Source organism: Drosophila takahashii, chromosome 2R, assembly GCF_030179915.1.
Source record: "Drosophila takahashii strain IR98-3 E-12201 chromosome 2R, DtakHiC1v2, whole genome shotgun sequence".
Taxonomy (NCBI): Eukaryota; Metazoa; Arthropoda; class Insecta; order Diptera; family Drosophilidae; genus Drosophila; species Drosophila takahashii.
Genome location: NC_091679.1, coordinates 27,987,982 through 28,000,704, shown reverse-complemented (window position 1 = coordinate 28,000,704; position 12,723 = coordinate 27,987,982). Strand labels below are relative to the sequence as shown.

Below are 12,723 nucleotides of genomic sequence, written 5' to 3'. Positions count from 1 at the left end.
AATGGAATACCAAATTGAGATGGCTTACTTATTTTCGTGGCACACCAACATTTCCTGCTGCCCTTGAAACTGCAAGTTTTGAAGGTATTCCGCCCTGCGTTGGTGCACCAGCTTCTCTTTTTCGGCTCGTTCTTTCTGTAGTCTGTGTGATTACAAAAATAATTTAATTAATAAGTGCAGAAAGATATAAAAATTCATATAACAAATTATCGTAATAAATTAAAGTGTAAAAAGAACCCAAACCAAAATCATACACACGGTCTTACCAAAGTCGTCAAATCGCCATCCCAAATGCTTGCGTGCAATTACATTACCCATGAGTTAGCTTAGTATTAAATTAAATCTAAGTAGCCTGATTAATTAGTAGTACTTACTTGATGCGTGATTGTCTCATAAACTGTTGAATTTTTCTGGCAGCTTGATTTTGGGTGGACTGTGAGTAGGTTCGCCTGCAAAAATTAGTTCAAAATTGGTTAGTAAAAAATCAATAGAGATATATATTTATCCCGCTTACTTCAAGGGACCCGAAGGACTGGTTTCCTTGGGCGTGCTGGGCTGGGAACCCATTTCGTGCAACTGCTGCTGATCCTGCTTGTAGTGATCGTAGAAGCTGGACAGGCACTGCGAATTGCTGCTCACACTGCCATGGTCACTGGAGCTGCCCAGGCCCAAGCCGCTCTTCTTGAATCTCTTGTTCCGTCGATAGGAACGATAGCCGTGCTGGATAACCAGGGCGGCGTTCGTCATCTGCCTGTAGTAGGCGTACTGCTTGTACCGCCTGTAATAGTTCTGGATCACCGTGGCGGCGCTCCGCTCCTTGTTCTGCTCCTCCAGCTTCTGCCGGCCCTTGTACGAGCGATAGGCCTTCTGAATGCACTTGGCCGCTTCGTAGAGCTCCCGCTGCTCCGTATCTGTAAGGGTGAGCTTGGAGAAATCCGCCTCAAAGGGATACTGCGAGATGCTGGAGGCGTGCAGGAACTCCGTCAACTGTTTGGTGGATGGCGGAGGACTGGGCGAACTGACCGAGGGATCGGTACCCAAGATCGAGTAACTGGCCGGTGACTGCAGCGGTCCCGAACTGGCCGGACTCAGGCTGGAGCAGGGCGTGCTGACATCGTGGTAGCGATAGCCATGGTCATGGAAGTCGAAGCTGAAGTCGCTGTCGAAATGTGTGTTGGGCAACGAATCGAGCAGGGGATCCATAAAGCTGTCCGTCAACGCCGAAGATTCTGAAGTGAGGGGTTCTGTTAGAGGACTACCCAGCACCATCATTTCATCGGCTTCATTCTGGGAGGGATTACAAGATAATAAATCAGTAAAATATTCAAAGGGAATTATAAACCTACTAACAACTCACCTTTATCCTTTCTGGCATGGCCGCTATTATGTGTTCAGCTAAGGTCAACACTTTGGCATCAGAGTCCCCTGAAAACATACCAAACAGATTACCAAACTAGTTCCAAACTTAAAACTTTCATTCACAAATACATGGCAAACGAGTCTACATAATTGAATTGGACACTTTCATGTACAGATTTACAATTTCATGTATTTTTGTCTTTCTAGCTTCAAGCTCAATTAGTCAATGGACTTAATTGAGCTCAAATTGACAAAGCTACGATTATGAGTCTCCAAATTGATCACGATAAACAGAGTCGTTGTTTCGACACGGATAATTATTATTTATATTATACACCGACAAGCATTGAGTGTTTAGTGTTTAGCTAGCTATTTACATACACCTCGGATTTATATTTACAACGATCATTTCGTGGTTAATTAGGCGGCGAGTGTTTTTGTTAGTTTAAAATTAGTAATCGGTTAAGTGTAGACATCGATAAAAGCGCACATTTAGGGCGCGCAACCAGCAACCAATATTAATAACGAACATTTACATTGATTAAACGAGCTTCCCCACATCCATCCCCGCCCCCCAAAATACACATGAGTAGTAGGTACATATAACAACAAACAGCAATAGCAACAACAACATCAACAACATCGATAGCCCTTCCCCATATGGTTAGTATGTTTTTAGCTACAGTACAGAGATAACGGGTGAATTGGTTACGGGTTTGACAGATTGAGTTTGATATTTGGATTGGGAGTGGAGCCATCCGCCATCACTGACCTACAACGGCATCGGGCAGGGCCAAGTCATTGCCAATGGTCACGTCGGTCGCGCTCGTCGAGTTGTCGTCGCAATCTTTCTCGTGCACGGGACTCGATTCGCCCGTGGATACCTCGCCTAGTTTGAATTTACCGAGAAAATTTGAGCATTTGGTTGATTCCATATAGTCTATAACTAGGAGTCGGATTCATGCGGAAACTCATCCCCAGACTTACAGAGAGCAAAGTCCATTTTGCGCAGCGGCGACAGCAGACAGTTGGTTCCAGTCAGGGAGTCCAGCGGCGAGTCAACTCCCAAGGCATAATTGTCATGGCTATCAAAGTTGCTAAAGGTTTAATAATAAATTAATTATTTGAAAGCTATAAATATGGGTTATGCATTAGAACCCTGCATGAATGGATTCAATGAATTATTTTATTATATTAGAATATTATAATTAGAATTTTGAGTTTTATAGAATTGAATGAATTTGAATTTTAAATTTAATAGAATTGAATGAATGGCATGAATTCCGAAATAATTCAAACTACAAATTCTTTTAAGGAAAGGCCCATCATTTTGTGAATAAATCTGCCTGAATTTTATTTACTAAGCAGTTAACATTGATTTTTGAAAAATTTTCCACTTTTTGTTCTCAAAAGAAAACACAAAAAAAATCTGTCAAATTCATAAAAATTATTCATTCATTCAATTCGAAATGAATTAGAAAAGCATTCACAATTCAAATAGAATTGAATTAAACAAATCGGAAATTTCATGGCATACTATGATAAAAAAAAATTGAATGATTCACGCAGGGCTCTATTATGCATTCCTACCTATGAAGCCTGGCCAAAGGTTTGCCCGATTTGCTGCGTATATCCATGTTGATCCCACTGTCGATGGAGGAACGCTTGGAGTAGCGACTGCTATTGTTGGGCGGACTCTGATTGCTGTGGTTTGGCAGGGGATACAATTTAAAACCAATCAACACGAATGAGATAAAGGAAATCCCTACCTATGCACCGCTACGGGTCTCAGAAAAACCCCATCATGTTTGCGCTGCAGTTCCAAATCGAAGGCGCTGAAACTCTGGTGATGTTCTTCCGTCTCCGCCTCCACGCCCATGTTCATGGACAGATTGGCCAGGCCGCCGCGCAACTGTGGCTTCCGGCAGCGCTCCTTCTCCAGCCGAAACATCTGCGCCAGCAGGTGTTTATGACCCCGCATGCTGGCCAAATCCAGGGGCGTCTGCTGCGCCTGGGTCTTGATCTTCAGGGCATTGTGGTTCCATTTGTAGAGTAGCAGCGAGCACTCCACATGGCCACGCACACAGGCCCAGGCGAGGGGCGTGAAGCCATAGACATCCTGGCTGAGTGCGTCCAGTTCGGTTTCGAGTATGATATGTGGATTCTCCGAACGCCAATTGAGCATGGCGCCCACCAGCTTGGCATAGCCCAAGGCGGCGGCCAAGTGGAGCAGGGTCATGCCACGCAGACCCACTGTCCACGAGGCAGCCGTGCTAGGCATGCTCCAGGCGTGCTTGATCAGCCTGTGGCAATAGGCCACCAGCTTCTCCTCGAAGTTGGGCTCCAGATAGAGAGCGGTGTGATCGGTCTGGAAAGCAAAGAATTCTTTTAATTAAGGATATGAATTTAAAGATAACAATACTCACCGCAAGCTCGCGCTCCGTCTTCACCTGCAGCTTCTCGTCGATGGTGGACAGGCGATTGAGCAGGGTGAACTTGTAGAGACAATCGTTGGAGCTGCTGGCATCGAAGGGAGCGTCCGCCAGCAGCGACAGCTTGTACTCGAACATCACCGAGTTGGAGACGATGAATCCGCCGCAGGCCACCTGCAGCGTCACGAAGCCCGCCTCGTGGGCGGGACAATAGCAGCGCAGCACGCCCTCCTGCACCAATTGCGTGGGCACGGGTTGGGCATCGAAGAGCACCGTGTAGGCGCCGCCACTCGAACTCGTCCATGGCCCGGCCACCAGAACCTTGACGCCTCCCTCCGTGTACGACCACTCGGGACTAAAGTCGCATATATTGTGGACTTTGCGGAGCTGCGCAGGTGCCGGAGGCTCTCCCAAAAAGGAGCTCTGCTCCAGGGCGGTGTTATTCAGGGCCTGCTTGTCGTCCAGATCCAGTTCGGGAAACTCCACGAGCATATCGAAGGCGTCCAGATTGGCAAACACGTCGTCCGTCTCATCCTCTTCCACCTCCGCTTCGGAGGAATCCGGTTTCTTCTCCGCCTCCTGTTGATTGTTCTCCAGTTTGCAGCTGCTGCTGCCGTTTCCTGTTGCTATTGCTGCACTGGATGCGTTTCCTCCTGTTGCTCCTGTCGCATTGTACGGCATATTGGCTATCAAAGTGCGCTGGATATCCTCGTGGGACAGATCCAGGGTTTCGTTGAAGAAGCTCAAGGCTTCCGCCTGCTGGGGCTCCTCCTCGCTGCTGCTACTGCTGTTGCTGCTGTTCGTTTGATTGTTGCCGCCAAAGCTGCTGCTCTCGTCACTAATTTGGCTGCTGTTATCACTGGAAGCACTGAAGGTGGCACAACCGTTTTGGTTCAGGGGTTGAGCCAGCTGCTGCTGCTGCTGCGGCTGACTCCTATTGAGGGCTTCTGTGGCCTGATTGTTGACTGTGCTGCTGTCCTGCTGTCGAATAAGTTTGAGAATTTAATCAACATAAATACAATGATTATTGCTGGCTATTTTGCGGTTGCCACTCACCTCAGAGAGCGCATTGGCGCTTATTAAATTATCACAAGTTGCTGCCGTCGACGTCGTTGTAATTTGTTGCTGCTGATTGCCATCGATAATCGATTGTAAGGAACTCGAAGTGGACGAAGTGCCCGATGTGGGTGTGGATATGGATGAGGGTGTGGAGATAGATATTGTGGAGGGGTTGCTGCCAGCGGAAGACGTTGCAGGTTGGCTGCTGCTGCTGCGATGCTCGGGCGACATGCACATGGCCTCCACGGGTGGTTGGGCCAAGGAAAGGGGTTGTTGCACTTGCGCCAGAGGAGGAGGCGGCTGACCACTAGTTGGGGTTGCTGTTGTCTGTTGCAATTTATAATAATGTTGCTGCTGGCTGCTGTTGTTGTTGCTGTTGCTGGAAGCATTAAGTTGCTGCTGTTGATTGTACATAAAGTTATTGTTGCCGGGGTCGTTATTATTTACGACATTTAATTCGTTGTTTGTTTGAGCTGCTAATTGCTTGCTGGCATTGCTGCTACTGCTATTGCTGCTGCTGCTGCCGGAGTTTGTGATTTTGTTTGTGGTCAAGTGGCTTTGGTTTTGATTTTGGTTTTCAATTAGTTCGGTGTCCATAACATTTGAGGCGACTGCAGCCGGCACTGCCACTGAAGTCGTTCCAGGATCTCTGGCTGTGGCTGTGATCGTTGTATTGGCTATTTGCAGCCTGTGCTGCTGATTGAGATGCACCGAATTCTGGCTTTGACTGGCAACAAACCGCTGCAGACTCAAGTGCTGCTGCTGCTGCTGTTGTTGGTGCTGTTGCTGGTGGTATTGCTGCTGCTGTTGCTGTTGCATCACCAGATTGCTCCTTGCTGCCAGCATTTGACTGGCTCCTCGATACTGTTGCTGCTGCTGATAGTTCCCATCCTGCTGCTGCTGCTGTTGCTGCTGCGGCGGAATGATCTGGAACTTGATGGCCGACTCCTGTGGCAACTGCTGCGTGACATTGTGGAACTGGCCGTGATTGTCTAGGTGCTGCCTTGGCCGCTCCGCCCATCGGGAGTACAGCTTGCTGGCCACCACCACATTGGGCGTGTTCCCGTTGAACGTCTCGCCAAGCCGTTTCTCCTGCACCGACGACTTTAGCATCGCCGCAGATCGCCGCATCACGGGATGCGTGCAGGTCTTTCCGTCCGCACAGCCTCCATCCCCACATCCGCAGTCCAGCTGCTTGACCAGCGCAGCCTGGCGGGACAATCTCTGCTTCTCCATCAGCTGGCAAACTATGGACTCCACCGTCTCAGCCGTCTAAGCAGGGAGAATCCAATCGAATCAATTAGCTTAATGGCGGAGTCTTAATCTGCTTTGTACTTACCGATATTTCTATATCGTTACCGGAATCGGAGTCATCATCCGAATTAACTGTGGAAACTGAAAATTTAAAATATATTAATACAGCTATTTATAATAAATTTCCATTATCTAATTAACACAAGTAGCAGGCGCCATGTAGGTTCTTATTTTTTAGTTTTCCTAAAAAAACACAAAAATATTTACATACAGAAAAATTTTATATATTTTTTAAAGATTAAGTTATTTATATCATTTTGAAATGAATAAAGATGGTTATGCTATCCAAGTAGTAACTACCTATATTTATAATTTTTATGAAGTTACTGATATGATATGAGCAAATTGATATGTTTGAATCATAAATTTGACATTTTTCATATCGACTTTTTTATTTATTCCTATTTTATAAAAATTTAAAGATAACTCAGTAGTAACTATCACAAAATAAAGTGCAAGCCACAATTTGATAATCAAAAATATTTGTTGAACATCTAGTCAAAGTCTCAACTTACGCATTGGCTTCAGCTGGCTGACCAACTCCTCCTTGGTCCACTCCTTTTTATCGCCCCACAGTGTGATGCTGGGCGCAATCACGGCCATTTTATTATCATCCGGATAGGGGACATTCAGGTAGTGCACCAAAACAATGTCCGGATTCTGTTTAGATGATCAGTCCAGAGCCCCAGGATTAAAATGTGTCAAAGGAGAGCAGGGACTGCGAACTTACCTGCAACAGCCAGTAACATCTGCGATGAAATGTGGGCAATATGGCCGAGTGTACATAACAACCATAGATGCACTGTGGAAAATAAGAGAGGGTGAGGGTAAAACATCGAAGGAAATTCAATTTATCAATTCGGCAACACAAACAAGAGCATAAAAAAGGGCTAAAACTTGGGGAATTCCCACTTGACTCCACACGCAACTCGTTTTGCCCCGCGGAGAAGAAATCCATTTAATTGGAAAACATAAAAACGAAGAGCAAGTGGAGCTCAAATTAAATTACCAACCGCCCACGCTAGGGGGCGCCACTTGGTCTTTGGTAAGTGCCAAAAATCAGGACTCAAACTCAAACTCAAGCCGAAAACCAACGGATCGAAACGGAAGAGCTGAGGAAAAGGGTTTCCCTGACTTATAAAACATTTCGTTGCGCATTTTTCTTTTTCCTTACGGTTTTTTCCCTCTTTTTTTCTATCTTAGTTTATTTTATTTTTGATTTTTTTCGTAGGAAATTTCTTCTACCCGCTGATAAATTTGTTGGCTCTCGTTGGCCGCGATATGCCGCTGACTTCTTCTGCCTCGCCTTGGCATTTCCTTTGTACTATCTGCCTCGTTTGGGCCCAGTTATCAGTAAGAAGACGGCACCCCGCCAGCACTGCCAACTGCATAAATCTTCGCCGGCCACGTTTACTTGCGAATGTATTAAAATAAAAATTAAAATAAAAACAAACGGCGGAGGAACTGTGAAGAAAAAAAATTGGCGTGAAATTGCCAAATGTTTTTATGTTTCTGTAATGGTAATGGCTGGTCGGGGGCTAGATATTCCAACAGACAGACAGACATTATAAATAAGCTTAACCCTTGGCAAGGCTTATTTCATTAGCAGGCAGGGCAAACACTTGCCACGGACGAATCGCTTCGAGGAATAAAGGGGAGGACACCGTAAGTTTCTGTCAACTTCCGCCGGGAAATCATAACTCACCCAAAAGGAACCCCCATACGGTCAAGAACGGAAAAGAAAAAAAAAATACAAGGAGCTCCCAAATCGGGGGAATTTAAGTCATTTTTTTGCTTTCGCCCCTTGACAAATGATGGTAATGGCTTGAAAACGATTTCGTCTAATTGCCTAATTGTGCAGCCAGAAATGGCTCTTGACCACTGCAAAAAAAGTATCTGAACTCACCTCAGTGCCTTGTACTTTTAGTTTCATGTGATCCTCGCGCGTTGTCTTGCCGTCCTTGCGTTTCTTCCAGCAGTACCCATCGCGTCTATAACGGACCTTCTTCCTTGAGTACAGCAACAGCGATCCGCTCTTGGGTCTAAAAATGTGATAATATAAAGGTTATTTATAAGAAATAAAATACAGACAAAAAACGTATTAAAATTAAGGTCTTATATTGATCTATTTGATTTTTAATAGACATGAAAAAGAGGATTTAAAGTAAGTTTAAACAGATTTTCTTTAATCTGAACCAAAGTAAGTATAATTTTATATAACGGAATATATGTTTAAACTTTCTAGGAACTAAACTTTCTAATTTTAGCTTTTAATTTATATTAAATTAATATTTATTATGATCTCTTCAGTTTTCGTGACTCACCTGGTTCGAACCTCTTTGGACTGCCACTCGCCATGCTTATCAAAGCTGATAAGAATCGCAGCGATTTCCTAGAACACACAAACACAGCCTTTAGTATAAATTCCCATATTTGCATATCAAATACATCTTGGTGAAAATATTCAGAGATTGCACGAGCGGCCTTCACCATCGGGCTTATCATCGCTGCGACACTGGGAAAGTTATTTCCCAACCCCCCTTAAAATCCACCATGGCCCCCAGCTCACCCGCTAACTTGGCTAACTGACCTTAACTAACGTGCTAACAATTTCCGGACTTAATGGGCAAACGGATCCGCTGCCCAGTCACGGAACTCGCGGCATTTCCTCCGCCCGAAAACTGGAGGAGAGGAGGGATTTCTGCGCCATAAAACAAAGGAAAACATTTTAGAAATTTCATTTGACCGCAAAGCGGACACTGCCGCCGAAAAAAGGGAGGCAGAGATGGTGGTGGCCGTGTGTTAACCACAATTTACAGGTGTCGACGACAGTTGACACTTAACCAGGTTGGTGGCCAAAAGACCAAAAGGCAGACGCATCCCGAGTGCAATTTGTGTGCATACTTGAAATGCCCCGTTGTCAGCAGGGAATATAAAATCTTAAAAAACGGGAGGAGCTCAAGATTTAGTCAGTCAAAAGCGATTCGAATGCAAATCACACAACACAGTCAGCGAAAGTTCACTGGGAATTCGCCCATTTTAGACATTTCATAGCATGTTTTGCCGATAAAGTTATCAATTTGTTTGCTTCCTTGACGTTGCATGAATAATGCAAAGTGGCCATCCATCCATTCCCATCCAACATCCTTAGCCCTCAGCTGTGCAGCCAAACATTCTCCGTGTGTGAGTCTCAGTTCTGGGCAAGATATCGCAGCATTTGCGAGTGTCATAAAAATTGTATATCATCGGGAGTGAAGAAGGAGGAAGGTTGAGTAAATCACAGGCGCGTGTTTGTCAAGTGGCAAACGTTTGCATTTTGCCAAATATTGCCCCTGACTTGGCTGTTTCGCCGCTGAAGAGCATATGGAAGGACATATGGAATCTAGATAGATATATGGATGGATGGCTGTTGCTTATTTATGCATGGCTCAAGCGACCTACTCCAAACTCCTTCCTCTCGCTTTATGATGAATTCCAGGCACATACTCCGAAAGGCGGAGCATTAAGAATTTATGCCCACCTCAGCGCATAACCCGTTCTTTTTGGCCATGGGCGTGGCCTAAGTCAAATGTTGTTTCAACACTTTCTCCCGAGCATCAATCATATAGAAAATATATGGCAAGGGATAGACGGAATCTTTTAGTAAGAAATAATGTAAATTCAAACAGACTATTATGACAATTTTTTAGAAGTTTCATGAACCTAGCTGATGAGGTAGCGTTGGCAACCTACCGAGGTCCTAGGTTCACTCCCCACTGCACCCAGAAAAAAAAATTACCTAAAATGTCAAAAAATGGCCTAGAATTTAGGTAAAATTGGCCTAAAACTGGAGTTAAGTCCTTGAATGGCCTAAAATTTAGGATTCCATGACCTAAATTGTTAGGCCATTATAGGCCTAAAATGAGGGTAATTTTTGGCCTAGATTTTAGGTAATTGGCTGCCTAAAAATATGAGAAAACCCCTATCCAAAATTTTAGGCCTCCTTTGGCCTAAAAATATGTACTGAAAAATTTATAATATTATAAAGTAAATACAGAAAAGTTTATAGCAAACTCGAGGTCAATGTCGGGCTTGGTCTTCAAGAAGTCGTCATTATGCCAACACACAAAAAGGAGCGAGGAGGCTTCACAGTTCAGCAGTGAAATCGCTGTCTTATTCAACGATCGAAGTGGGTTACCATGCAAGCCGCGCTATAACTGGTTGGGAATTATAGCGTCGCCAAAACGGTATCAAAGTTCCGTGCAAATTTATTTAGGTAAAAGGCATTAATTTTAAGGCCCACGCTGACCTAAAATATTAGGCTATACGGGACCTAAATAGTAGGGCAAATATACCAAAAATTTAAATTTTTAGGCAGTACATGACCTAAAAAGGAACTTTTAGTCCATTTAAAATGTTTTAGGCTATGCATGACCTAAAATGTTGTCCATCATTTTTCTGGGTGTGAGTGTAAATGTGTTGAAAAGCAAAAATCGCTGCTTTATAAAAATCAAATAAAAACACCTCTTAACGAGGTAAAAAACTAGTGACGATCGCACCTTCAACGTACAAAAGTTCTGATATCAACTTTTGTGACGAAAAATGATTTTAGATGCGACTAAATAAGTACGCTACCTAAAATTTACTCATTTTGGGAAGAAGAAGAAAATCTTATTTTGGCTATAACTTTTGAACGGAGAGTCGGATTTTGACAAATGATCCCTCATTCGACGGGTATTTTCAAGAGGAATACAACTAAAACATTGCGAGGGGGCATTTATCCCCACCGGCCCCAACAGCTCCAAATTTCGAAATTTTCAATTTTTCACTTTCACCGCTCTCTCTCCCAAGCCAATTGATTTTCTTAAAGTCTTGGTATGCAATCCTTTAAGTTTTTGCAATACCTTTCGATTGGTGTATTACTCATTACGATCGGACTATCACTGCCGATTTTCAATTTTGCGGCTATATAATAGTAGTCGCCTTCGCACACTCTCCTGGTGCGCTTCGTCACTACATGGACTGCCGTCCATAGTGATATAACTAACCATACCCTAGAGTTCACTCAAATACTTAAATTTATGTATAATGTACAAGCCACCAAAAAGTTATAAAAAAAAAATTAATATAACAAATTTTTATTTTGTAATTTGATATTTTTTCTATTCCTAAAAATCGAAATACTTCCCGCCTACAAAAGCTTTATAACATAACTAGTTCTGTTTACCACTACGATCCTAAAGATCCCACCCAGATTCTAAACCCATTTCGAACTCAACACCTTTTGTCCTTAGAACAACCAGCAGGGACTAATTTAAAGCATGCCACTTAATCATTTCCAGTCAAGTGGTCCTTTTTGGTGACCAACGCAGAAGGGCCAGTTCGGTTCACCCAGAAAACGAATGGGGCGCAAAAAAACAAAAATAAACATAAAATTGCGACTCATTATCAATTTAACTTTTTGATTTTTAAGCTGCGCCTTTTTGCAACCGCACACAGACTCACACGGTCGGTTGTCCGTTCCCCTTGTTGCTATTATTTTGCAGTTGCTTTATGAGCAGGGTCGAGTGTTCTGGCCCCTGGCAACTGCTTAAATGCCAAATTAAAACCATGTGGTTAAAGCGACAGTTCCAGGTTCGGCTGGTACGGGTCCCACTTTTCCGCCAACCCCAACCCCCAACTGCCCCGTTTTCCCTGTAAGCAGACTAAAATAAGCGTGCGTAATTTTATTTATGTCCCGTACACGGCTACATTTTGTAATTTTTGCATGCTGATGCCGAGAGAAGGAGGTCCTGTAGGCAGTCCTGCTGCTGCACTCGGAGTTCTTTGCTTTTGGTTCGCAAACTTTATTTTAATCAACTATGAGATGCTCTAGTTTAAATTATTTAAATAATTAAAATACGACGGCCACAAAATTTATAAAAAATATTTCCAAATTATTTTTTATAAATACCTACTATTATTTAATTTAAATTATTACTATAAAAACTCACTTCAAAATCATATCAAATTTTTAAAATCATTTTAATTTATATTTAGATATATTTACAGGTATTTTTACTTTCCTTCCACCAGCTTCTTTTAATTTAGTCAACTTTGTACCGATAGAGTGTAAAACTTTTGGTTCGGGCAGCTAAAGATCCCACCAGCTTGAACTTTACAACTGTCCAAATGAATATTTGCGGTTGCGCTTAATTCACAAGTAAAACAACAAGCCAAGCTCATTGCAAAGAATTTTCCCTGTTTTTATTTTCTCATTTTCCGCGAGTGAAAACTTTTATTGCAAACCGAAAAAAAACTAAGGGAAAAAATGGGTATGGGAAAACACGGAAGCGAACTTTTCGGCGACGCGTGGTCAGGTTTTTAAAAGCGGGTCCCCGAGCACAGATCGCACAGTTCTAGTTTTACTGGTGTTTGCATTATAGTTTGTGACGCAATAAAAACGGCGCGAGGTCCCCTTCTAATGGACAGTCCACCATCTCATTAATCTGCATATAGAAATTCACAAGTGTGTGGCGGCGCCCCAAGGAATCCGAAACGGGGACAAGGAAGAGGAGGAGGAGGAGCCGTCGTCGAAGGC

The 12,723-nt window shown here is 43.5% G+C and overlaps 1 protein-coding gene across 7 annotated transcripts in view; it reads right to left on the bottom strand.

Moving 5' to 3' along the window:
- The window catches only part of Camta (Calmodulin-binding transcription activator), a 45,648-nt gene that overhangs the window by 2,764 nt on the left and 30,161 nt on the right, over positions 1-12,723 (bottom strand). For 4 of the 7 annotated variants that reach the window (XM_070211873.1, XM_017147810.3, XM_070211870.1 and 1 more), the window contains 15 exons: positions 8,489-8,556; positions 8,071-8,206; positions 6,895-6,966; positions 6,680-6,824; positions 6,190-6,245; positions 4,848-6,122; positions 3,786-4,772; positions 3,129-3,727; positions 2,950-3,063; positions 2,347-2,456; positions 2,132-2,248; positions 1,358-1,425; positions 515-1,287; positions 375-449; positions 29-142 (listed from right to left, as the gene is read on the bottom strand). In XM_070211873.1, coding sequence (XP_070067974.1) covers positions 29-142; positions 375-449; positions 515-1,287; positions 1,358-1,425; positions 2,132-2,248; positions 2,347-2,456; positions 2,950-3,063; positions 3,129-3,727; positions 3,786-4,772; positions 4,848-6,122; positions 6,190-6,245; positions 6,680-6,824; positions 6,895-6,966; positions 8,071-8,206; positions 8,489-8,556 — 4,709 coding nt within the window. Of the gene's footprint in view, positions 1-28; positions 143-266; positions 295-374; positions 450-514; positions 1,288-1,357; positions 1,426-2,131; positions 2,249-2,346; positions 2,457-2,949; positions 3,064-3,128; positions 3,728-3,785; positions 4,773-4,847; positions 6,123-6,189; positions 6,246-6,679; positions 6,825-6,894; positions 6,967-8,070; positions 8,207-8,488; positions 8,557-12,723 lie in introns of all 7 variants that reach the window. The other 3 variants (XM_070211872.1, XM_070211875.1, XM_070211871.1) reach the window with 3 other exon arrangements.